The 25853-nt window shown below is 32.9% G+C and overlaps 1 protein-coding gene across 1 annotated transcript; it reads right to left on the bottom strand.

Moving 5' to 3' along the window:
• Positions 1 to 23843: 23843 nt before the first annotated feature.
• On the bottom strand, positions 23844 to 24917 carry LOC120078250 (ethylene-responsive transcription factor ERF109-like). The gene has a single exon (XM_039032475.1). The coding sequence runs from the start codon at positions 24798 to 24800 to the stop codon at positions 24072 to 24074; it is 729 nt and encodes a 242-aa protein (XP_038888403.1). The 5' UTR covers positions 24801 to 24917; the 3' UTR covers positions 23844 to 24071.
• Positions 24918 to 25853: the final 936 nt, after the last annotated feature.

Raw genomic sequence — 25853 nt, 5'->3', positions numbered from 1 at the left:
TGCTATAGTAAGCCGACCATTTTTTTAAAAAAAATTCTTTAAATTCTTTACTGAAACCAAAATTTAATCAACAATGCTAATGAAAAATGCATAAACTAACAATCCAACATGAAATTCATGCTCTGATACCACTTGTTAGCATAAATTCTTTATATCTATATTGAATAGATAAATCCTATGATCATTCATATCAAATTGTCAAGAATAACATCGGATTCCATTGCAAAATTGATGATAGCTTCAAGATGATGATGGATAACTATGGTCTTCCTCAACCAAAACTCTGAATGTCCTTAGTGGGATCTCTATCTAGATAGGATTCAAGAAAGACCGAGTGCTTATTGTTTTGGTATAACGGGGACCATAGCCCTAAGATCTCTTTATATACTAGTGATAAATTATTAATCCACATACATAGCCCATACTTTAATTAAACATATTATTATCTAAATATGTCTAACAAAACACTCAACATTCATTTTTCTAAAAGTTGGTTTTAAGTTTTTATCCTAAATCAACTTATTTTATAAACTTATTTATTTCAAAATCTATTTTAGGTGGTTTTCAAACCCTTAAATTTTTTTTTCAAATGTCTTATTTTTTAATTTAATCACTTAGAAAGATATTTCAAACACACATTAAATGTGTAACATTTTGAAATCTAAGACAACATAAAAACTAGATCAGACCAATAAGATATTTTTCTCAAAAAGGAAAAAAAAAGTCCACTGTTCAATTAATTTTGTTAGAATTATATGAATGTCCGATTTCAATCAACTTTTATTTACGCCTCTTTGTTCCATCCATATTAAAATTTAAAGTACATTTAACTTCATGGAATTGATATTTTTAATTTAAATGGTAGAATAATCAGCTTCTGATAAAAAGCTAAAGTGGTTTGATAGAATTTTAATTTTGAAAACTAAAAAAAAAAAATGTTTTTTTGTTTTTTTGTTTTTTTTAAAAATTTGACTGAGAATTCAACTATTTTAATTAGAAATATGCAAACTATTAATAGAAATTAAAAGGAAATAAACTCAATTTTTAAAAATTAAATGATTAGCAAACGAGACTTAGTTTTTTATCTTTATTTTTTTTGAAAATCATAATTTTTTTTCATCCTATTTTTTTAACGTGTTATACATTTTGGTTAAGAAAACATTTAAATTCTGAGTCAAATTTAAAAAACAAAAACAAGGTTTTTGGAACTTTTTTTTTCCTAAACTTATTTTTGTTGTTGTTTTTTTTTTTTTTTTTGACTTTGACCAAGATTTTTTTTTAAAACAATTTAAATTATACCAAAGAAATAATGAGTAAACAAGCCTAGAGTTTTTTTTTTTTTTTTTCTTTTAAAAAAATAAAAACAAACTTGGCAACAAATGGAGACTTAATTTTTGGTTTATGAAAATTGTGCTTGTAATTTTCTAAAAAATTCTTTATCATGTTTTCCTTTTTTCTAAGTAATAAGCTAAATTCTAAAAATAAAAGGGAAATTCTTATCAATAGAAAAATCTAATATTTACAAAGCACTTTTAAAACTTTTACTATAAAGTATAAATATTTTTAAATATTTTTTATTTTTAAAAAGGTCCCAAAATGAAAACTAATTTTTAGCAACTATTTTTTTAGATTTGAAACTATAGTTTGTATTTTGGAAGAACACTTTGAAAGTAGGCAACAAAACAAAGAAAATCAAACAAGGCCTAAAATTTTAATTTTTTGGATAGACCTAGAATGACTTTTGGTGAAGAGAGTGAAGGAATAGTGAAGTTCTACAGCGGAAGCGAGATCGGTCCCAATTTTTGTTTTTCACAGAATCCCAGTTTATAGACCAAAAAATTATGCATTATACAACAAAATACAACATACTTAAAAGGAAGTAGGGAAGAATTGAAACTTACCCGATCTCGATCTCCAAAAAACTGAAATCTCAAATGGCCACCACTACAAATGAACCTCCTGTATTCTCATTAGAGATTGAGAATTAGCAGGAGGTGTGGGCTCTATTATGTTATTTGGGAAGAGGGAAACGATTTTGAGATGAGAGAAAAAGAAAACTTTTCTTCTGTGTTTTCTTTTTCAAAAATCCAAAAAGAATCACTCTAACACTCAGGGGTTGTTTGGGGCGTTGAGATGATATAGGATGTGGGGAGTTCTGATGTCTGGAGAGTTCTAATGTCTGGGGAGTTCTGTTGTCTGTGTTTGAGTGTACAAAGTTGTTATGTCTGAGTTGATATGTTCGTGTTTGGGTGTGCAGAGTTATTATGTCTGAGTTGATATGTCTGTGTTTGGATGTGCAAAGTTGTTATGTCTGTGCTATCTGGTTCAGTTTTTATACTCTAGAATAATTTGCCTGTATAGACATTTTTTTTAATCTTATAATCCAATTATTGTATTCATCCTATTTGGAATAAGACATTGATTACATTTTTTTTATTCTTTCCAATCTCAAGATCTGGTATAAATTCAATTTTATATTATTCATTCCAAACTTCTCATCAAAGAAAGCCAAGTGGTTTTACAAAATAGTGTTAATTTAGACCGGATATGAAATTAATTAAATTCATTCCACTGATCAAATAAAAAAATTAGACCGGATATGAATTTCATTAAATTCATTCCCCTCAAAAGATTTTACATAATTTGATGGTCCTATACATGACTATTTTACAACTTGGTTAGAAATATTTTCATCCATATCCAAGGGCTACATACCATGGGCCATTCGTACATGTCACAAAAAATCAGGAAATATAAAAAACCTATGGAATAAGAGATTAGGGGAAGTTACAAAAAATAATAACAAACTAATTTGCAAACGCCGACAAAAAATTAGTTAGTCTTGCCCAACAAACACATGCAATACCTTTTCCTTAATGGTGGTGGAATGTCTAGAAAACCATTTGTTTGCTGAATATCGTTCACCAACATATCTATGAGGGTCAATTGATCATCCTCCTCTAAACCCTCAACTTGGTAGATCTATTTGATGACCTCTTGACTCCTCTTGAGCTCCAATTCATATTTCTCTTTCTGCCATTGTACAAGTTTCTCCATTTTACTTTCTTGCACATCCATTGCTGTGCGTACAATGTGAAGCATTTCAGATTGGAAGGGATTCCTCTTGCGTTTTGTTCCTCTCGTATCGTTACTTGATCCAGTACGCCTACTGATGGGTGTATCTGGGAAAACTTCATNTCCTCTTGCGTTTTGTTCCTCTCGTATCGTTACTTGATCCAGTACGCCTACTGATGGGTGTATCTGGGAAAACTTCATCCATCCCATCAACGGTCGGTATGTTCATGTTAGGTATACTTTCTTGTTGCTCATTAACCTGTGATCCCAATCAAATATCCTCCAAATGTGCATCTGTTACAGATGCTTGATCGTACGAGATTTCATTGCCTTCACCAGTGGCCCTATCTTTCCCAAATACGATTAAAAGCTCATCATAGTGGGGGAGTGGTTTGTGTCTCAAACCCTTCACGTTGGGATGGGACTACAAATAAGAAAGTATATTATGTTAGAACATAATATTATATTAGAAAGAGTTCACCATTGTAAGATAATAATATTATAATGTGTTCTCTTACCCGAACCCATACATCGAAAACCTCTTTCTCTACTTCCACACATTGGAACTCGTCGTTCCAACCAAATCCACTACATGCATTACTTGGAATTTCAACGATTGCAAAATATTGTCGCTTTAAAAATATACCTTGCACTCTATTGTCGACAGTCCGATGGAGCAGCTAGGAATTTTTTCCGTAAGTAGATGTTGTAGTTATTGTAGATAGCCAGACTTGAATGTTCCATTATCAGCTTGCCAACCTGTTTGTACCAAGTGCAATAGTGACTCCACTAATCGTGCATCTTCAACCTTTTTCCAAATGTGTTTTGTCATTTTGTCACGTTCTGCGATTTAGCTACATACATAAGTACAACTTAATAAAATAAATTAGGCACATTTAGATAAACAAAGTTTGAGTACGAATAATGTAGAACATATTTCATCATTCACATGAACCAATTAACACAAAATAAATTAAGATAATTCAATACAGTAGATTGTTTGAACCGAAAGATAGCATAGTCTAAAAGTAGGAAGAAGTTATTCATAGTAAAGCTAATTGAACAAGAAACTTTGTGCTCATGATGCTTGTTCCCATTCATCAAACATTCGCATCGCTAACTCATCCCTAAAACTGGTCTATTCGTCGGATGTTTCAATAAATTGTATATTTTCATCATCGAGCTCGTTAGATGTAAAATCTTCATCATCCGTTGTTCCGGACATTGTAGTCTGGCTTATCTCCCTCGTTATCAGGTTATGCAGTAGGCAACATGTCATTATTGTTCTATATTGGATCTTAACTAGATAGTAGAACTTCCCACGTAGGATCGCCTAACGACCTTTGAGTACGCTAAATGCTCTTTCTATGCAGTTTCTAGCGGATGAATGTTTCATGTTGAAAAATTCCCGTGGATTAGTTAGTGCATTTCCAACACCATGCCATTCTGAAAGATGGTACCGCTCTCCATTATATGGTGCCAAGAATCTCTCGACATTGGGATATCCAGCATCACATAGGTAATAATAACCTAGGCATGATATATAGAAAATTAGTTGGCAAACTATTTGGTCTTGAATCCAGACAATGGAATCACAAAAGTCTATACCCTTAGGAACCTTCAACCCGTGTGGTCGAGAAATTATATCCCTAAGCACTCTTGAATCAGCTGCAGACCCTTCCCACCCTGACAGTACAAATATGAACTCATCAGTTGGTGAACAGACGACAAACACATTCGTGGTTATCTCACCTTTTCGGTATAATAGCGAGGATGATCGGCTGCACTTACGTTGACCTTTATGTATGTGCCATCCAATGCACCCGGACAGTTTTGTATGGGATTGTACATTGACAAAGGGATAAACATTTCCTAGTTTCCTAAAAATCTAGAACATAATATTTAACTGAGAGTGGAATTAAAATTGTTGTAATACCTCAAACCATTTCCACCTACTATCAGTGCAGTCGCTCGTGATAGGCTCTGGTTTTTTCAGTAGTAACTCATGAAGTTGTAGTACTGCGGTCAGAACAAACCTAAAATGCCTCGAAACAGTTTCACCAGACCATGCGAAAGGATAGTAAAGACTTCTTCATTTTCCATATTTTGGGTTAGAAACCTAAAACCCTAGGATACAAAAGGAAAAATAGTTTTGTCAGGGATTAAGCCTTAATTGAAATTTAAGATTAATCGTAAATAGTCAACGAAATAATTCTTACTAAAATAGTTTTATCGGGGATTGGGCCTTAATTGAAATTGAAATTTATATTAGAATTAGTACTTAAGATTATTTTGATTATTATCCCTTTCTTCAAAATGTCTTTCAAATAATTCTTTATTATTGTTGTTTAAAAAAAAAACTCAGCCAAAATTTAAGATTAATCGTAAATAGTCAACGAAATACCGACTTTTGAATACTAAATTGAATAATACGTGCCGACTTTTGTTTCTAAAACAATTTTCCACTTTTTAATACTAAATTGAATAAGGTGTATCAATTGTACTATATTAAGAAGTTTTTCCATTTTTCCACTTTTAATGCTAATATTTTCATTCATTAAACTGTACCTTAAATTGAACAAGGTGTATCAATTGTACTTTTCTAAAATATTTTTTCACTTTCATAATTATATGTCACACCCCGCCCCAAACCACCTTTTTAGCCTAGATAAAAGGCGTGACTGCAGCAGTTACCCAACCTTGGGCTGACACTTACTGCGGAATACTCTTTGCGGAATAACTCTGATACCAATTATAATTCATATGCAACGGGACGTACTTTTAGGCCACAATTTATTGACTAGAAACTTAATATGTTTAGAAGTATTTATAACATTAGATTTACAAGTCCCAAAACCTACAAACCCTAGTCCCTATATGAACAATAGTAAACTGTGTACAATATTAACAGTAACCACCTACGCAAACGGTTACAAGTCTTTTCGTCCTTTAGTGGCAGAGTAAATAACTGAGCTATCTTCAGAGGATTTGACGCTACCTGTGGGGGGGGGGGGGGTGAAAACGGGGTGAGCCTTATGCCCAGTGAGTGACCGAGAAAACATAGTAAATTCTCATGCATAATTTCAGAAAATAGTTTTATCTGAAATATAAACTTTTGCAGCATAAATATTTTCCAAGTGTAAATTATATAAAATTGTTTTAAACATAAAACAGTAAAATCATTTCTCAAATCAAAGTACTTTATAACTGGTAAAATAATCCCAACACCAACTACTAGTCCAGAGAGAACCATTTTGCTCAATCTCTGACTTTATTCACCTGTGGCCACATTATGTACTACTGCTCAGATACCTTCTCCTGTACTTCAGTATCGAGCTACTAGGATACCTTCTCCAACGTACTTCAGTATCCCGTTGGCTTGGTACATTCTCAAACGTACTTCAGTACCAATAGATACCTTTTCCTTGTACTTCAGTATCTAGTTGTGTAGATGCCTTCTCCTTGTACTTCGGTATCGCATTTTACCAAAATTATTTATAAACAACTTTTCTCTTTAAAGCATGTACAGTATAACACATATACAACATGGCTTTAAAGATGGTAACGCATGCTGGATAAAATCAACATATGTAAATAGTTTTTCAAGAATATGCATGTGTTCAAATCACAATTCAAACTTGCTTGGAAACCACTTTAGAAAACTAGTAGGCATGAGAATTATTTTCGCAAACATGCTTTCTGTAAAACGTTTGTAATCAAAACAGTTTAAAAACGTTTTAGTTCGAAAACATTTTAGCCACTCACTTCGAACTCTTAGGAACTTTTCACTCTAGTAGCTCCTCGGGTTCCTTTTTCACCCATAGAATCCAGATTCAACTTACAACTTAGATTACTCATAGTTCTGTACCTTATTTGGAAATACTTCCTTCTAAAAACTTATTCTAAAATGTCTTAGGAATCTTACCCTAAACTTTCAGCTTAGAATTCCTCGTGATTTGGTCGGAATCTCAAAATCTTCAAGACTGGCTCAGACTGATTCGACAATCTGACCCTTTTATCTTCTTCTCAACCTCCAGCCCAGTTCCTTTGAGCCTTTTCCTCCGGCAGCCCTATTCTGAAAACTAGACTTCCAGAGCTTTCAGATGGCTTTTTAAAATTAGGAAAAACATACGTAATACACGAACCTCAAACTAATAGCAATGTTATTAGTTTGGGTTGCAAAAAAACAAAAAAAAAGTATTTAGTTAGAAACTCACGGTATGTAAGACTAATAATTTAGGAATACATTCTGGATAAACGTATACATACCTATTTTACTTGGAGATTGTAGTTTGAGGATCAACGAACCACCGGATCGACTCTAGTACTGAAATGGTGTCGCTGTTAGTACCCATCAAATAAACCATGAACATGTAGATAAGCAGAATTGAATAGGAAGAAAATGTATATAATCCAAAAACAATGACAGTAAAGAATAACTCATCAGATTAACAAGGAGGGCAGTAGATTGAATGGGATACAAGTGATTTATATGAGAATAGATGTGATGGACCACATTTAAACTCAAGTAGAATACGTATAAATATAGCCGGCCTCAGACATCCATGACATGTAATTCATGAGTACGAAAAAAAAGGCATTGGATAGTTGACACCATAATATATGAAATATAGTACTAATTCACACATACAAGTAGAAAACAACTCATACAAATACTTTTAAAATACTAAAGTATCAATAGAAAAATTTTGCAAATAGAACCGTGGAAAATCAAACCACTACCATATTAATATATGAAACCCCAATAAATGATAAAAAAGACAAGAAAGTAGAAGAGAAGTAAGTTTGAAAATAACTCACCTGCTTGAGAAAAAACAAAAAACAATGGAGGATTCTCAAGTTAATTTAACTTGGATAGAAGTCGTTTTATAGAGGGAGAGGAGTAAAAGGGGGTGGTTGTTCACCCACTGTAATAATGGAGGGTTATATAAGTAGTTCAACATTACATCAATAGATAAAATAATCAGAAGAATGGTAAAAAGGGAACCAACTTCCCATTAATTTATTTCCTGTTCATGAATAAAAGAACTGACTCCTATTAATGAAGTGGTCGAGTCATTAATCAAGTGTAAAAACGCAAACAAGTCAATTAGCAAACAAAGGCAATCAATAGAAGCAAGTCACATTAATGAAGTGGTCGAAGAAATTGTTTTGGTGGAGTAAATGTGCAATCAACACATACCAATAGGGATCAAAGAGAAATCAGTCAAAATTATAGAACAAATGAGAACGAATTGAAATGAACAAATAGAAAATGAAATTGATTCAAACAAATACTTATAAAACTAATTCAAACAGACCTCCACAGAACAAATGTGCAATCAACACATACCATAAGATACGTATGAAACTCATTCAAACAAATCTCATCTGAATAGAGAACCATCGACTCGAAAAGAGATTGAAACTGAATGAATGAGAAGGAATAAAGAAAAACAGACCGAATATGAAAATAGTGAAGAAATTTCATAAGAAATCATAATAGGTATTCATCATCGAAACTTTTGAACAAGAATTCATGGATAGGTACTTGTCATCAGTCGACTGGGGTTTAGAAAATAAACCTGGATGGTATTCTCCCCCACCAAGCTCCAATGACTAAAACAAGTCCCCTACCAAGACTTTAATGTCGAACATTCAAGAAGCAACATGTATGGAGCCCCATAAACCAAACATAGAATGGGTCATGGGAGAACAGAGGACCATCGAATCAACAAGATATTGGTTTTAAGTTTTCATTGAAGTGGCGAGGGTGAAAGGGGGATGGTACTCATCACTGGCCGACTGGGGTTTAGAAAGCTAACCTTGATGGTATTCTCCCCCACCAAGCTCTAATGACTAAAACCAGTCCCCTACCAAGACCTCAATGTTGAACATTCAAGAAGCAACATGCATCGAGCCCCATAAACCAAACATAGAACGGGTCATGTGTGAACAAAGGACCATAGAATCAGCAAGAGATTGGTTTCAAGTTTTTATTGAAGCAACAAGAAAAAAAAAGGAAATCCTTCTCCATGGAAGAACCAACGACGAGGAATTGAAGCAATTTCAGAGGGTGAGAAAAAAAAAGAATGAAAGAATCAACAGATCTGAAAAAGAAAACCCCCATTAAACTTGAAATAGAACACTCATTCCATGGGAACCCTTCTCCATGGAAGAACCAACATTGAAAAGTGTTTGAGGAGATAGAAATGAGAGAACCAAACAGGGGGTGGGAAGACGAGTGATGTGCGAAGATGAGATACGATATCGGTAGGCAAAACCTAGCCTGTGGTGATGTGGGGGATCAGATGTGGATAGTTGGGATGTTAGTGGCCCAAACAGTGACATCTAAGTCACCCACATGATATGTCTTCTCAACTTGGGCCCCCAAACAGGCCCTCAGAGATTAGGGAAAGAAGCTGAGTAAATTGATAACTGAACAAACCCTTTCCCTACACGTCTGAATGAGAGAGAGGATCAAGGGAAGGGAGTCGTAACTCCCTCCCTTTAATTTTAAAATTAAATTAAATTAAAATAAAATAAATTTAATATATATATATATATTATATATATATAATTAACTAATCTATTATATTATATATAACTATATGTTATATCAATATAACACATAACCTTTAGTTTTCATATTGTATCAAATACAATATAACCTATAGTTTTATTTCTCTCAATCATTCATGATAATTTAATAAATCACATTTACACTAAATTTAGTAATATGAATATCAATCATATAATTAGTATTTGAATCACATTCAAATACTTAATTCCCCTCAAAATAAACTTTATATTATAATGTATCAATACATTATATTAATTATATCACAATATAATTAATTTAATTAATTATATCACATACAATTAATTTAATTAATTATATCACATACAATTAATTTAATTAATTATATCACATACAATTAATTTTCTCAATTAATTTCAACAATTCAAATTAATCCAAAATTAATTTTCAATAAACCCTGTTGAGCTACAGGGGGACCTTATAGACCTGTTGAAACTCCAATGGTACTTGAATAATTAATTAAACTCTTTAATTAAATTACTCAACATCTATTAACTTCGGCCACTCCAGTAAAGCCCGACAGCTGCACTCTTCACACTACAGATATATTTTCGTGTCCAATGGATATAACCAATCAACAGTATGATTATACTTCAAAAATTGCTCGTAAGTACAAGTGGGCCAAAATTATCGGTTTGCCCTTGTAGTTACATCTAACTCCTTAAGTACCATTGATCCCTTTAATGAACAATAAGTCATAGTCCAACAATGACCAAATTTCTCTTGGGCCAAGAGAGGGTGTGACCACATTGTTCAAGTCCTAGAATTAGCCCTTAAGGGAGCAGTTTATCTACTTACTCAGACATTAGTTAAGAAGTGAATTCTGTCTTGTATAGTTGTGTTCCCAGCTCCCCAACCAGATGAATGACCAAAATGGTAGACATATTAAGTCGACGATTTGGCCATCCTTACCCATACAAATCAAAAGACTACCTTCATAGACAGGAGTTCACAACTCACTCAGGATTTAGGTCATGTCACTATGGTCATCCTGGTGAAATGTAAGTCTCTATTATTAACGGCATTATATAATGAGACTAATCATTTCGTGGTATGATCTTATACAAACTCTTTGTATAGAATGCCCCCGCTCACATGTCTCCACATGAATGATCAGGATTAAGTCATTTGTAGTACTTTACAACACTTGTAACATTTACAAATAGGGTAGTATCCGTAGATTCACCAGGATAAAGCACCTAGCCTTATCCATCTACTATAGTCCATTTAGGTTATCATTTAAACATGATCCACTTGTATGTCTCTACATACATGTTTAAATTACATAAAATAACTCAGGATCTTTGTTTATTAGATTGAGTGTATGCTCATAAAATAATATTTATTTTATTAATAACAATTTATTTATATAAAGTTTACAAACTACGAGAATACAAGAGAGATTTATGATGTCAATCCCAACATAGAGGTGATACAATTTTTGAATAGATGAGTCGATAACAACTATAAAAGGGGAGGGGAGGAAGGAGACAACAACATTTGGATGGAGAGAAAGAATCATAGTTGGATTGTTGGAGAAGGTAAGAATCCCCCCCCCCCCCACCCCCCCCCCCCCACCCCCGACCCCCCCCCCCCTCCCCCCCCCCCAAAAAAAGAGAAGGAAAAGACAGAGAGAAAAAAACACATCATAAAAAATATTTAATTTACGTACTTTAATTAAAATGATTATTTTGGTCCCTATAATTTTTCAAAGTGTTTTTTTTTCTTTATTTTCAAAATTATAACCCAAATTCTATAACTAACAAAAACTTTTAATACAAAACCACAATAATCTTTCAAGAAATTTAAGATATGTAGTGTTATATTATGATCGAAAAAAATTAAAAGAATTTATATGGACAAAGGTAATCAAGCTTTAAAAGTACGTAAATTAAAATGGACTCTTTGAAAGTAAAAAGATTAATGATGTGTATCAAACCTTGATCAAGGCCAATGTCCAAAAGGAAGATTGGGCCTGAGGAGACCCTCGAAGCTCGCACTACTAACATAAGAGAAAAAGGAGTCCTTGAACGTCAAGCTAGACATACCAAGCTCGAAACCTCTTAAGACGAGTAATCATTGGGTCGAGCTAACTGTTCTTGTTGCCTGACTACTTCGACATATTTACCTTTCACTCTATTGTTAAAACAAAATTCTTAAGTGAACAACAACCAAAGGAGCATATAAAATAGTCAAGCTCTAACATCCATAGAAACATGTAACTAATAGATACTTTAGCCCTATTAAACACTCAACTTTGCTAACTTAGACATTGAAGTGTGTTTGGCACGATGCTGTACTAGTGCAATATCTTATGTAGGTTCAACTTGGCTAGAAAGCAATCGTACAAGGACTAATCACTTAACAAGATTCACATATCAACAAATAACCAGAGCCAACTTTCAAACTTCAAAGAAAAAAAATTAGATTAGAACTTAAACTTTATTATTATTAAGAGTACAAACAAAGTTTCACATTGATTAGGGAGGATAATTATCTATTAGAATAGATGCTACAAAGAGTTATTGCGCCATAGAGGAACCACTATCCTGAAAGCAATTGCGGCGCGACCTCGGTGCTAATCGCTATGCTGATTACTCCCCAAGGTTAACACAACCTCCAAATTCAAGTGGTTTGGTGAAGATAAAACGTTCATAAACGGGTAAAAAAAATATTCATAAACGGGGAAAATAATAAACGGGTAAATAAAACGTTTATTTTTTTTTAATAAACTAGGTTAAAAAATTAAACGAACAAGTAATAAAAATTTAGTTCTTTTTCACTCAAACGTGGTGACCCAAATTCAGACCTGCCCGCTTGTCCGATTGGACGGTGACAATACATGCGTGTGACTGGATGGTGGCGACGCACGCGTGTAGTGCAAGGGTTATACTTCCACCACCAATACACTTGGGACTCATATCTAGCATGCCTTGGTATTTATATCCTTTAGACATTGCTAAATTTTTCAATGTCGGACAAAACTCTCCCACTCCCTTTTAACTTTTGCTATGGGCCTAAGCCCAAAAGTCATTTCTAAAAATCCCCCACAAATGACTATTACGGAAAAGTTAACAAGTAAAACATAAAATAAAATAATTTGAAGAAATTGTTTTGAGCAAATAAAAGGGATCAAACTTAAATATCAATGTCTAACGATTTGAATTAATGCATAGTGAAGCAGGGCAACAACCTTATCAGAGAGAGTAAGTTACCTCTTGAACTTGTAATAACAATGGTTGAGATCCTCACAACACGCTTTACTCCTAGTCCTTTTTTTTATTATGCGATATAGAGTGTGTTTTTTATGGCCATGCACATAAACCTTGGGTCACATTGAAAGCTTTAGAAAGAGACCTTTAAACTATTTCATAAAAAGCAGCCACACCTTCACTATTACGTCAAATGCTTTATCAAGTTTGTTAGAAACAAATCGCTCGTAAATGAGCTATGAAAATTTTGTCATCTAGTCCATGTTAGGACCATCTTCATCAAATCTGTCAAAGAAAAACCACTTAAATTGAGCTACGAAAATTTCGTCATTATCCATCAAGTCCATATTAGAACCACCCGAAGAAAGGGCTATGGATCATTAAAAGGTTTTAGTATTATCCATCAAGTACATCCTAGGACCACCCTCACAACGAGCCATGGACCATCAAGCCTATTGCAATAGACCACCCAGACAAAGAGCTATGGACCATTAAGTCTATCGCAATAGACCACTCAGACAAAGGGCTATGCATCACTATAAAGGTTTAAGCCCCATGTTTACTGAGGATTCTAAAATTATTTTCCTTCTTAGGCCTTTGGTTAAAGAATTAGCCAAATTCTTCTCAGACCTCACATAGTCCAATGAAATAACTCCTCCATTTAACAATTGTTTCACAGCTCCATGTCTAAGACGTATATGTCTCATTTTACTATTATATACACTATTCTTGGAAATATCTATGGTAGCCCGTGAATCACAGTGTACAAAGAATGGTACTGATGCACCTCACAATGGTACATCTCCTAGTAAGCTTCTAAGTCATTCAACCTTTTGTCCCTGATTCTAGAGCAATAAATTCAGATTCCATGTTGGATCTAGCTATGCAGGTCTTTTTGCAAACTTCCACGATATTGCTTCTTCTTCGAGTAAAAATATATATCCATCAGTAGAACTAGCCCTGTCACTATCATTACCCAGTTTGCATCACAATAACCTTAGGAAAATTGTTGAAATACAAACAATAGCCTATTGTGTCCTTAAGATATCTTAATAGATGACGAAGAGCACCCAAAATGATTCTTATCAGGATTATGGGTATATCTATTCAATCTACTCATAACATATGCAATATCAGGTCTAGTATAGTTCATTACAAACATAACACTACTTATGATCTTTGCATATTCAGATTGAGACACATTATATCCTTTATTTTTCTTAAGATTTACACCAGCATCATAAGGAGTTCTTACATGAGGATCACCAAAACAATAAAATCTCTTTAATAGTTTCTTGATATAGTGTGATTGACATAGAGAAAATCTACTTTTCAGTTTTTCTTATCTTAACACCAAGTATTATGTCAGCTTCCCCTAAACTTTCACTTTAAAATGCAATGATAATAACAACTTGGTATTACTTATTGTCTCTATGTTTGTTCCAAAGATGAGTGTATCATCAACATACAAACATATGATCACACATTCAGCTCCAAACAACTTGGAATCAACATACATATCAAAGGAGTTTACCTTAAACTCAATGTTTATTAAAGTATCATTGAATTTTTCATACCATTGTTTGGGAGCTTGCTTAAGATCAAGAGATTTTTTAAGTTTACATACTTTATTTTCCTGACTGACAACTGTAAAGCCTTCAGGCTGTATCATATAAATCTCTTCTTCTAAATCACCATTGAGGAATGCTGTTTTTACATTCATTAGGTAAATTAGAAGTCCATGGATGGCAACTAGTACAATCAAGGTTCTAATTGTAGCTATCTTTGTTACAGTGGAATATATGTCAAAGTAGTCAATACCTTGTTTTTGTGTATACCTTAATACTACTAATCTAACCTTGTATCTTTCAATTGAACCATCTAGCTTTGTTTTCTTTTTGAAAATCCATTTGCACTTAATATGTTTACTTCCTTTAAGGAGATTTACTAAGTCCCAAGTTTGGTTCATGGTTAGATAATCCAGTTCACTCTTAATGGTTTCCTTCCATAAGCTGAAGTCTATAGAACTTAAGGCTTCTTGGTAAGTCTTAGGATCCTTATCTATTAAATACATATATGCAAACTGACAGTAAATATCATTTGGCCTCTCAACTAAAAAAGTAGTAGAAAAATCATAACCAAAATTTTTCTCAGTTCTCTGTCTCTTACTTCTTCTAGGTTCTATATCTTGTTTCATGCATATTATTAGATAAAAAAAAGCATAGAAACAAATACATTCTCATAATTAGACATTTTAATAGATTCAATTTTTTTCTTTTTCAATGGAAAAACATGCTCAAAGAATTATGCATCCCTATATTCACATTTGGATTTATCATTCAAGCATATAAATCTATATGTAACACTATTTTGAGCATAACCAATAAACATATAATCAAAAGTTTTAGATCCTACCGTAGATTTCTTGAATACGAGATATGGTACCCTAGTCAAATATCCCCACACCTTTAGGTAAGTGAGAACAGTGTTGGGGATGTCCTAAAATTCGCAGTTCGTATTTTTTTTTAAAACATATTCTATTTTTCAATAAAAGTATTATTGAGACTTCATTCAATAAAAGTGTTATTGAAATTTCATTCTATTATAAAATCTAATGAACAAACCCATTTCTATAGTATGAACACTTTAACTTTATCTAGAGACATAAAAGAGGATCCAGTTTTAGTAAATAGCCGAAAAGGTCTATAGGTATATGGATGGCGTTGGGTACCTCATCCTAGGAACACTATGGATGTGACCCACTTTGTATATTGATACAAATGATGTAATCCCGAAATCATTCATATAGAGAAATATGAGTGGGGCATCCTATGCCAAAAAAAATGTTTGTATAAGATTGGACCACGAAATAGTCACTTTTCTTTACAACAACCGTTTTCTGTTAAAATTGACTATCTCAAATTGATGGCCTAAGGTAACTCGATCTTAATCTTGATCAAACTATGAACTCCTGTTTATTCGGGATTATCTTTTGATTTGCATAAGTGAGAGTAATTCAACATCATCGCTTAATAAGCCTCCTATTTTGGGGATAAGATGGGATAGATAGCTGAGGACATAGTCTTGTAAGATAAAATTCACTCCTACCCATCTTAGGGTTAGCAGATAGGCTGTTCCCTTAAGTAATGATTCCTGATCTTGAACAAAAGGGTCTCGCCCTCTCATGGTAGAGGGGGATACGATTTATTAGTTGGACTATAAACCAATTGTTCAATAAAGGATCATCAGAGACTTAAGAAGTAAGATATATTTACAGGGGTAAAACGATACTTTTGACCTAACTGTAAATATGAACGAACTGTGAAGAATCAACTTACTGATTATGGTTAAATCAAGTGGATAGAAATATATCTACAATGAGAAGGATGCAACTATTGAGCTATAGTGGTATGTCTCGATTGTTATCGAATATTGATTAATTCATTTTAAAGAATTTAGCCAATTAATCTCAAATTGTTGGAGCTCATGATCTATAGGTTCATAAGGACCCTCTACTGCCTCATAAAAAATTATACCTTGGATTAGAATATTAAGTGAATTTAAAATGTTCAAATTCAATTTAGGGTTTGGATAATTATATTCGATATAATTAACGTTTAAATTTATTGAAATTAAATGTATTTGGAGAGTTCGATATATTTAAATAATGATTATATGAATAGGATTCATGTTTGAATGAGGTGTTTTATTAATATAATATCTCCTAGGGTCTAGCCAATCGCCAATTTGTGCTTCTTAAGCACCTCCATCAACTTGATCATGAGTCAAATTCTTTGAAATAATGACAAGCAGGGTATCCAACTCTCCCAAATAAGCATATTTAAGGTGCTTAAGTAGATTCTTAAGTTCCAACTTGGGGTCCTGCATGACAAAAGGTAACAATTTCTTTGTCAAATTATTCGATAAAGAATCAAGACTGATTAATTCATACACTATCACAAAAGATAGATCATCAAAGGAAACGGTGATGCCAGAGTCATCCTCATCCTCGTCATAATATATATCCCAAACAACTTCTTGTTCCAAAGAATCAATCACATCAATTTGACACAATGTATCAGGACTCTGATTGGGGACTCTCATAGCATAAAAAACGTTAAATTTAACTATCTTCCCTTCAAATTCAACTGACGACGTGCCCTCATCTACATATATCTTAGTCTTTGTAGTTTTCATGAAAGGTCTACCTAGTAAGATGGATGCAGATGAATGTGCAGTATTCCCTTCCATTTTCAAAATGTAAAAATTAATAGGAAAAATTAGTTCATTAACCTGAATAAGAACATCTTCTACTACTCCCATGGGATATATAAATGACCTATAAGCCAATTGAATGACTACAACAGTTTCATGCAAATCATTCAATCAAAAATCCTGGTAAGCTAAATATGGCATTACGTTTATGGATGCTCCTAGGTCTAATATAGCCCTTTCAATTTTCTTATTACTAATCACACAAGGGAGTGAGAGTATACCAGGGTCTTTCTGTTTCTTAGGCATATTTTTCTGTAAGATAGCAAAAATAGATTGGCTTACCACAACTCTTTCCTTCTCTATTGTCTATCTTTTCCTTATGCATAATTCCTTAAAAAAATTTGCGTATTTGGAAATTTGCTTAACTACATCTAGAAGTGGAATATTGATTTCCACTCACTTAAATGAATCAAGAAGCTCTTAGTCAACCTCATTCTCTTTGGGTCTCACTAACTTAGAAGAAAAATGAGCTTTAGGAACATAAGAATTTAAAGAAAGAGGAGTGTTGAATTTTCCTCCCTTTGTTCTCTTGGGAGACGGTTCTCTTATAACAACCGGTTCTATGGACATAGAGTCCTCTCTAGATGGAATTTCAGTAGGAGCAGTAGGTGGTAGGAGTTCTGTTTCACTCCTCAATGTGATAACATTAACATTCTCCCTAGGATTCACCTCAGGCTATGATGGGAGCTTTCCAGACTATCTTTCCAACTTGCTTACAGAGGTGGCGAGTTGGTTAATTTGATTCCCTATCTGGTCCAAGACGATCTTTGTATCCTGCTGAAAATGCAAACTATTATTTTTTTCACAATGTTCTCAATATACAAACTGAACTTGTAGAGGTCCTCTGTTATTATGAGCCTACTTATTCTATCCACTCTATCTAAAATTGGAGTGATCACGCCATCTTGGATTGTAAGTTTGGATATATGGGTCTCTCCATCTATTCTGCCCATTGTTATTAAAACCGCCCAATGCATTAATCTTATGTTGAAAATTTGGGCATACATCAGTAGCGTGCTCAGTCATCGAACAAATCTGACATGCCACCATCGATTGATTCCTCTCCAGTGCCATCTGTTTCACAATAGTAACCAAGTCAGAAATTTGATTTTTTAATTCAACTACCTTAGATGCAAATTTAATGTTGACTGACCCTTTAGTCCCAAATTGCAGTGTTAGCAACCATGGTAGCAATGAATTATTTTGCTTCAGTGGGAGTTTTGTTCATCAAAGCTCCTCTTGTAGTAGCATCCACATCACTCTTATCCTGTATAAGCATTTGATCTAAAATTTTATGGTCGGGGAAGCTTCCACAAAGTCTCTTAAATCTCTCCCAGTACTCATTGAGTGACGTGTCTTGGTATTGAATGATAGAATAGATCTCCTTCCTAATATTTGTGGCATGGAAGCTGGGAAAAGCTTCTCAAGAAACTACTTCTTCATCTCAGCAAATGTTGCTATACTTGTAGGTGGCAAGTAATATAACTAGTCCTTTGCTTCATCTTTCAATGAAAGGGAACACTCTTAAATTTATATGCTCTTCAATGACTCCATGAGGTCGCATCTCATTGCATACAGTTTGCAAATCTTTAAAATTCTTGTGTAGGTCTTCACCTACAAGACCATGAAAAACAGGGAGTAAGTGAATTAATCTTGTTTTCAACTCAAACGTACTTGTTGTTTCAGGATAAATTATGCATAAAGGTTGTTAAGTTATATTAGAAGCTGCTAGCTCTCTTAGACTGTGTTCACGTGGCTCAGACATCTCAGGTTTTGGTGTGGCATCCTCAAAATTCTCTTCAACTCCTTGTGTGTCTGCAACATTGATTTGTTCAATTCGTGCAGCTTGCGCTCTTGCTTCTCTTTGAATTCGTCTCTTCTCTCGTTTTATATCTGCAAAATACAACAAACTAGAATTCTCAAGGAACGAGTCATACAAAAAATAGAAAATCAAAGTAAAAGCAAAAAAAGAAAAAGCTTTTTAGAGGAAAATCGAAAAGACTCCCCCAACGATGCCAATTTTACTGTCTGAAAAATTGTCGAGACTTTCGGTCCAATCAAATAGTTATTCTGTTTCCTACTATAATTTTGTAGTATTAAGGGTAGTAGTGGATTGAACCACAGAGAGCCGATTAATTTTTCTATTAAATTACTCGTTATGAGTAACCAAAAAGGGGGAGGGGAGGGGTTTGATGAGTTGATTTTGATTGCAAAAAAAAAAAAAAAAAAAAAAAAAAAAATTAAGTAAAAAAAAAAAATATGGGAAAAAAAAAAAAAAAAAAAAAAACAAAAAAAAAAAAAAAAAAAAACATTAACAATCGAACACCAATTTTGATGCTTGAGTAAACAGAAATTATCAATGAGACAAAGGCTAGATTAGGGTAGATCGAATTTATTCCTAATTTACTACTCAATCATCGATTAATGAGAAAAGTGCCTTATAATTTCAGTTAGTTTTAACTTAGTCAATCTCTTCTAGAAAAGCTAGAAGGAAGTCTAATTAATCAAATTAGTTTTAGGCTTACAGAAAAAGCCTCCTAAACATGCAAACTAATTGGCTTTAAGATCTAACGCAATTGTTAAGCCAAACAAAATAATTAGGAACAACCTGATTAGGTATTCGATGCGAATTTTTTCTAAGTTAGATAGACGAATGCTATTTGATTGGAAAAGCCAAATCAATATGCAACTCTAACTTAACTTTTGTAACCTCATGAGAAAATAAATTAAGATATAAATCCTAAATTCTGAGCTAGACAATAGTACCTCAGCCTTGATAAATTCTCAAATCAACTAAATAACAATCTACCAAATTCTCAATTGAGTGGGGAAGAAGAGATATGGAGAAAATATCGAAGAATGGTGAGAATTCTGCTCCAAATTATGTCCAATCGTCCCTTTTGAAGAGTGAACAACTAGATTAGTTTAAAGAGATTTTAGTCATAGCGTCATAATATTGCATGTTGCGTAGCTTGGTTGCCCTCAACCAGGCACTTGTGGACACTCCATTGGAGTTTGTAGCACCACAATGCTAGATGCAGCATTGCAATGCTCTCAAAAGGAGGGCTTTCAGGTCTACAGCATAATGCACCAGCGTAATGCCAGCGTTGCAACACTGTAAGCAATCCTAATGCTCATGCCTTATAGTGTAGTGTTATGCTCGCATGGAAGGTGGTGACGCTCTCAAGAGGCATTTTGGTAATTTGAACTATTCTCCACGATTGATGCTACAAAGCTCAAATTTGGTTTGTTTAAGTCTCGTTTTGGCTCCGAACATTTGTACTACCTCATAGTTCCTTAAAACCAACAAAATAGCATAATAACACATAAAATTCCACGAACGAGTCTGAATTAAGTTAAGGAAGATATCACTTTTACAGTGCTATCAGATAAATCTATTTTTATAACACCGTTGACTGAAGAGATTAACATTTCATAAGATGGCCATAGATAACTCGACCTTAATCCTGAGTGAGTTATGAACTCCTATCTATGAGGACAGTCTTTTGATCTATATGGGTGAGAGTGGCCAGATTCGCCGACTCAATATGCTTATCATTTTGGGGATTTATCCGAGTAGAGAGCTGGAAACAAAGCTACACAAGTTCAAATTCACTCATTCCCGTCTTTAGGGTAAATAGATGAATTGCTCCCGTAAGTGCTGACTCTGGATCTTGAACAATAGGATCGCACACTCCCCCGAGAAGGTTTTGTTTATGGTAGGACTATAAACAAGTTGTTCATTAGAGGATCAGTGAAACTTAAGGAATTAAATGTAATTACAGGGGTAAAACGGTAATTTGATCCAATTATAATGAGTAATTCGAGAAGCGTCGACTTACTATTGATTGGTTATATCCATGGACATAGAAATATATCTACAGTATGAAGAGTACAGCTGTAGATCTTTACTAGAGTAACCTGCAGTTAATGAATGTTGATTAATAGAAATATATCTACAGTACGAAGAGTGCAGCTATAGATCTTTACTAGAGTGACCTAAATGAATGTTGATTAATTTAATTAAAAAGTTTCCATAGTTAATCTCCATTGGAGTTTCTAATATGTAGGTCCATAAGGTCCTCTTGCTAGCTCACTAAGGGCAAAAATAAGAATAAATTAATTTTGGATTAATTTGAATTGTTCAAATTAGATATATTATAACATATAGTTAATTATAAATATGATTTATAATTAATACTATATGAGAAATAAATATTTGAATAAGATTCAAATCAATATAATGTATATAGATACATTATAATACAAAGTTATTTTTTATTTTTAAGATTCAAAATTACACTTTATAATATGAGAGAGGTAAATTTTTTTAATAATATTAAGATATTATTTAAATGAATAAGATTCATATTAAAACTATAGGTTATAATTAATATGAATAAGATTCATATTAAAACTATAGGTTAAATGAGAGGATATGGTTTGAAATGATTCAAGTGAAATTAAATATTTGATATTTAATTATTAATTAATTGATATTATTAATTTAATTATATATTAAATTGGATTTGATATATATTTAAATTAAATAAATTAAAAATAACTCCCAAAAGAGAGATATTTTGTCGATGTATGGATGGGAGTTGTAACTTCCCCTCCATCCCTCTCTCACATTTAACTAATCACTGAGTTTTATGCAAGAGTTGTTATGGTGATAGAACAAGAGTTGATCATGGTGATAGAACAACTTTTGAGGCCCACCAATTCTAAGGCCAAGGAACCCAATAAGCACACGACATGTGTCCAACATGTCTTCAGTAATTTTTAAATTTGTGTTTAATAGATATTTGACCTATTCAACTTTTTTTTTAGTTTATTGACCTACAAAGATAAAAATAAAAGTTAAGACCACGTATGATAACCATTTTTTTTTTTTTTTAAACTCTCACCTCCAAATATCTTCCTTTGTTATCTACTTTTTGCCAATGGTTTAAAAAATCAAGCAAAATTTTGAAAACTAAAAAAAAAAGCTTTTAAAATCTTTTTTTTTTTTTTTTGAAAATTTTCTAAGAATTCAACCATTGTACTCGAAAAATATGCAAACCATGGTAAGAAAATGGGAGAAAATAGACTTAATTTTTAAAAACAAAAAATCATTTTTTGTTTTTACTTTTTGAAAATTAAGTCTATAAACACTAATTCTACCTCTAAATTTCTTGCTTTTTAGTATACCTTTTACCAATATTTTCAAAAACTAAACAAAAATTTGAAAACTAAGATTCTGTTTCGTAACCATTTTATTTTTTTGTTTTTGTTTCTAAAAATTAAGCTTATGAATATTATTTCTACTTCCAAATTTCTTCCTTTGTTATCTACTTTTTACCAATGATTTAAAAAAACCAAGCCAAATTATGAATTTTTTTTTTTTTTTTGAATTTGGCTAAGAATTTGACCATTGTACTTAAAAAAGATGCAAATCACTATAAGAAACGTGGATGAAATAGAGTTAAATTTTAAAAAAAAAAAGCAAAAAACCAAATGGTTACTAAACGAGACCTAAAAAAATTGTTTTTAATATATATATACATTTTTTGGAATTCAGCTAAAAATACTCATCTACTTAAGTGACATGCAAATCATTCTAAGAAATTGAAGGGAAATAAGCTTAATTTACAAAGACCAAAAACCAAAAACGAAATGGTTACCAAAGGGGACCAAAAAGTTTAGAGTCTCATTGGACATATAATTCAATTTTGTATCGATTAGAGATTAATTAATTTTTAAAAATATTAAACATGTTAGATATTAATTAAACATAACTTTTGAAAGTTCAAATATTTATTTGACATTTTTAAGATATTGATCGCCTATTAGACAGAAAATCGAAAATTCTATTAACTTTTAGCCTAATCGAATGTTTAATCATAAAAATCCACATTCGTGTAGAAGGGAAAAACTGTAAACAATATCACATAATTCTTTGGAACATCTTAAATCAGGAATTGATCTAAAAATTTAAGTTGATGAGAGAAGGTCGTTCGTTTAATATTATATTCATATAAGAGTCCTCCTCACTTGTAAACTTCAAATATATTAGAAAACGCAACAAATGAAAATCAAAATTAATTGGAGAGAATAATATTGTAGAAGGGTTTGAATAGAAGATCCACTGAATTATCTATTATGATATCATATTAAATTACAAATTGTCTCAAAATCGTAAGTTGACAAGATAAAAGTAAATTTAATATTATATTATTTAATAAAAGAAAAAAACACATCATCGTCAAAACGAGCATAATTAAAGTTAAAGTGACATCAATAGTAGAGGTTCAAATATTTATATCCACATGTTGTAGTAAATGTACACGTGTGTCGATATTGTTTGGAAAAGTCGAACAAAAAAAATATGATAAGTAAAGGAGCGTATCGAAGAAAACCGAAGCTTAAACGGTTTATGTCGTTAGAGTTGACCGCGTAACAACAGAAACTGTTCAACGTCACCGAGTACAAGAAACATCCAAGAAAACCCTCTTACTTCATTTATTTGACCAACCAATCATAATCATTCTCTTATCAGGGATTTTTCTTTATTTTAATTTAGTTTAGTCACGACCTAATTAAGTATCAAACCGTGTTTAATTCTCATTTAATTAGACTTAACAAACTTCAATTAAGCACGTGATGTTTTTACTTGTACACGTGGCGTAACGTGATTGCACGGTTTTGGATATCTAGTATTATAATATTACTTTCAGGATCCGCTCGTACGTGGGGTTTGAAAAAAGTGGACTTTTTTTTTTTTATTTCGTTCTGAATTTCACTATTATTTTACAATTTCTAAGAACAAATAATTTGACTGTAGTAAACAAAAAGTATATTCTTTCCCTAATTGTAAAAAAAAAATAGTTGAAAGAATTTTGTTGTTCTCAATTTTGAATTTGATTTTACCAGCTTCTTGATTGACCAGCAAAATCCATGAGCAATCTCTGGATGTCGTCGTCGTCGTTGAAGATCTCCGGTAATATGATGTCATTTTGGGTCTCGATTTTCATTGATGACGACGTTCTTGGAGCTCCTGCTACGGCGGCGGTGGAGGTAGAGGCGGAGGTGGTGGTGGAAGCCGGCGGAGGAGAAGAACGGAATGTGGTCAAGGAATTATCAGGGAAGGGGAAATTGAGTTTGGCACGTGGGCCACGGAATCTAATAGCAGCTTCATCGTAAGCACGTGCGGCATCTTCGGCGGTATTGAAGGTACCAAGCCATACACGTTGGGCACGTTTCGGGTCACGGATTTCGGCGGCCCATTTCCCCCAAGGGCGTTGGCGGACGCCTCTATAATTCTTCTTCAAACGCTTGACACGGCGGCCGGGATTGTTGTTGTTGTTGGTGGCGGCGGAGGTTGAGGCAGTGGCGGAGAAGAAATTGCAACCCAAGCAGCCATTGATTTTACAGACGGGACACGTATCGAAATCTGAAGAGGAGGAGAAGGCAGCAGGGGCGGAGGAGCTGGGAGGGAAGAGGAGGCGGTGGAAATGGTCGTGGTGGAACTGGAGGCCGGAAGAGGCGGCGCCGGAAATGACTTGGGTGAGGGCGTCGACGATGACGGAGAGTTCTTGTTCTTCGGTGATGCGGCGGAAGGCGGCGGCGGCGGGGTGGTCGGAGGCCATGAGCATGACAGTAGAGAAGAGAGTGTGACAGTATCTTGTTCTTTTCTTGTTTTGTTTTAATGGGAATATAATTGAAATGTGAATTATGAAGAGAGAAATAATGGATTGGGAAGAGTGAGAAAGAGGAAGGGTTGTATATAAGAGAGAAGGGGGGATGACGTGGCAGACAGCTGGAACACCGTTAAGACACGGAGATTAAAATTGAGGAATGGGTAATATGATGGGAGTGAGATATGTGATGACGATAGCCGGATTTTGTCGTCTGCTCAAAAAACAACAGCTGGCCAATACTGGATTGAAATACCGAGTAAACCCTCCAACTTTTTATGTTTATTTCCAAGATTTTTTTTTTTTTTAATGGGCAGTACCATTAGTTTTACCCCATAGAAAAATTCTTATAAATAAAAAAACAAAAAATATTAATACTTTATAGCAAAAACTTCCAAAAGTATTTTATATTTTTAAATTTTTTTACTATAAAGTATAAATATTTTTAAATATTTTTTTATATTTAAAAATACTTCTTAATCTATTATTTTTATTTGAATTTAATATTATTGGGTGAAAATTGCAACATCTAACTATAAATATATATTCATTAAGCTAGCATGTAATAGCCTTCCGTTCAATTTTTACCTTTATATTTTGAAAAATAAATTTTCTTTTGATTTTTTAATCAAATTATTTATAAATATAATGATATAAATTGTATTAGACTTATAATTCCAATACTATTTTAATTAATTTTAGAGACTTCCATTTATTAATGTTTTTACTCCATAAAACTAATATAAAACTAATATAAATTTAACTCATGTACTAACCTTGTTAGTTTATTTTTGGATAAAGAACTATATTTTAGATATCTTAATTGTAATATTTAATTAAATTTACAAAAAAAATATTTTTTTAATAGTAGTATAAACTTAAAAATTATGCATATATAAATAACAAGTTCTACCATTAATATTAATAAGCGACGTAAGCGACGTAGATTCAAATTTTTACCATTTAGGTCAAAAATAAATATTTTAACTAGTTGAACTATGCATCAGATGA

The sequence above is a fragment of the Benincasa hispida genome, chromosome 5 (assembly GCF_009727055.1).
Source record: "Benincasa hispida cultivar B227 chromosome 5, ASM972705v1, whole genome shotgun sequence".
Classification (NCBI taxonomy): Eukaryota; Viridiplantae; Streptophyta; class Magnoliopsida; order Cucurbitales; family Cucurbitaceae; genus Benincasa; species Benincasa hispida.
This window is presented reverse-complemented; position numbering and strand designations above follow the sequence as displayed.

Coding starts and splice junctions, on each gene's coding strand:
- LOC120078250 (XM_039032475.1), bottom strand. CDS start 24,800: ATGCTCATGGCCTCCGACCACCCCGCCGCCGCCGCCTTCCGCCGCATC.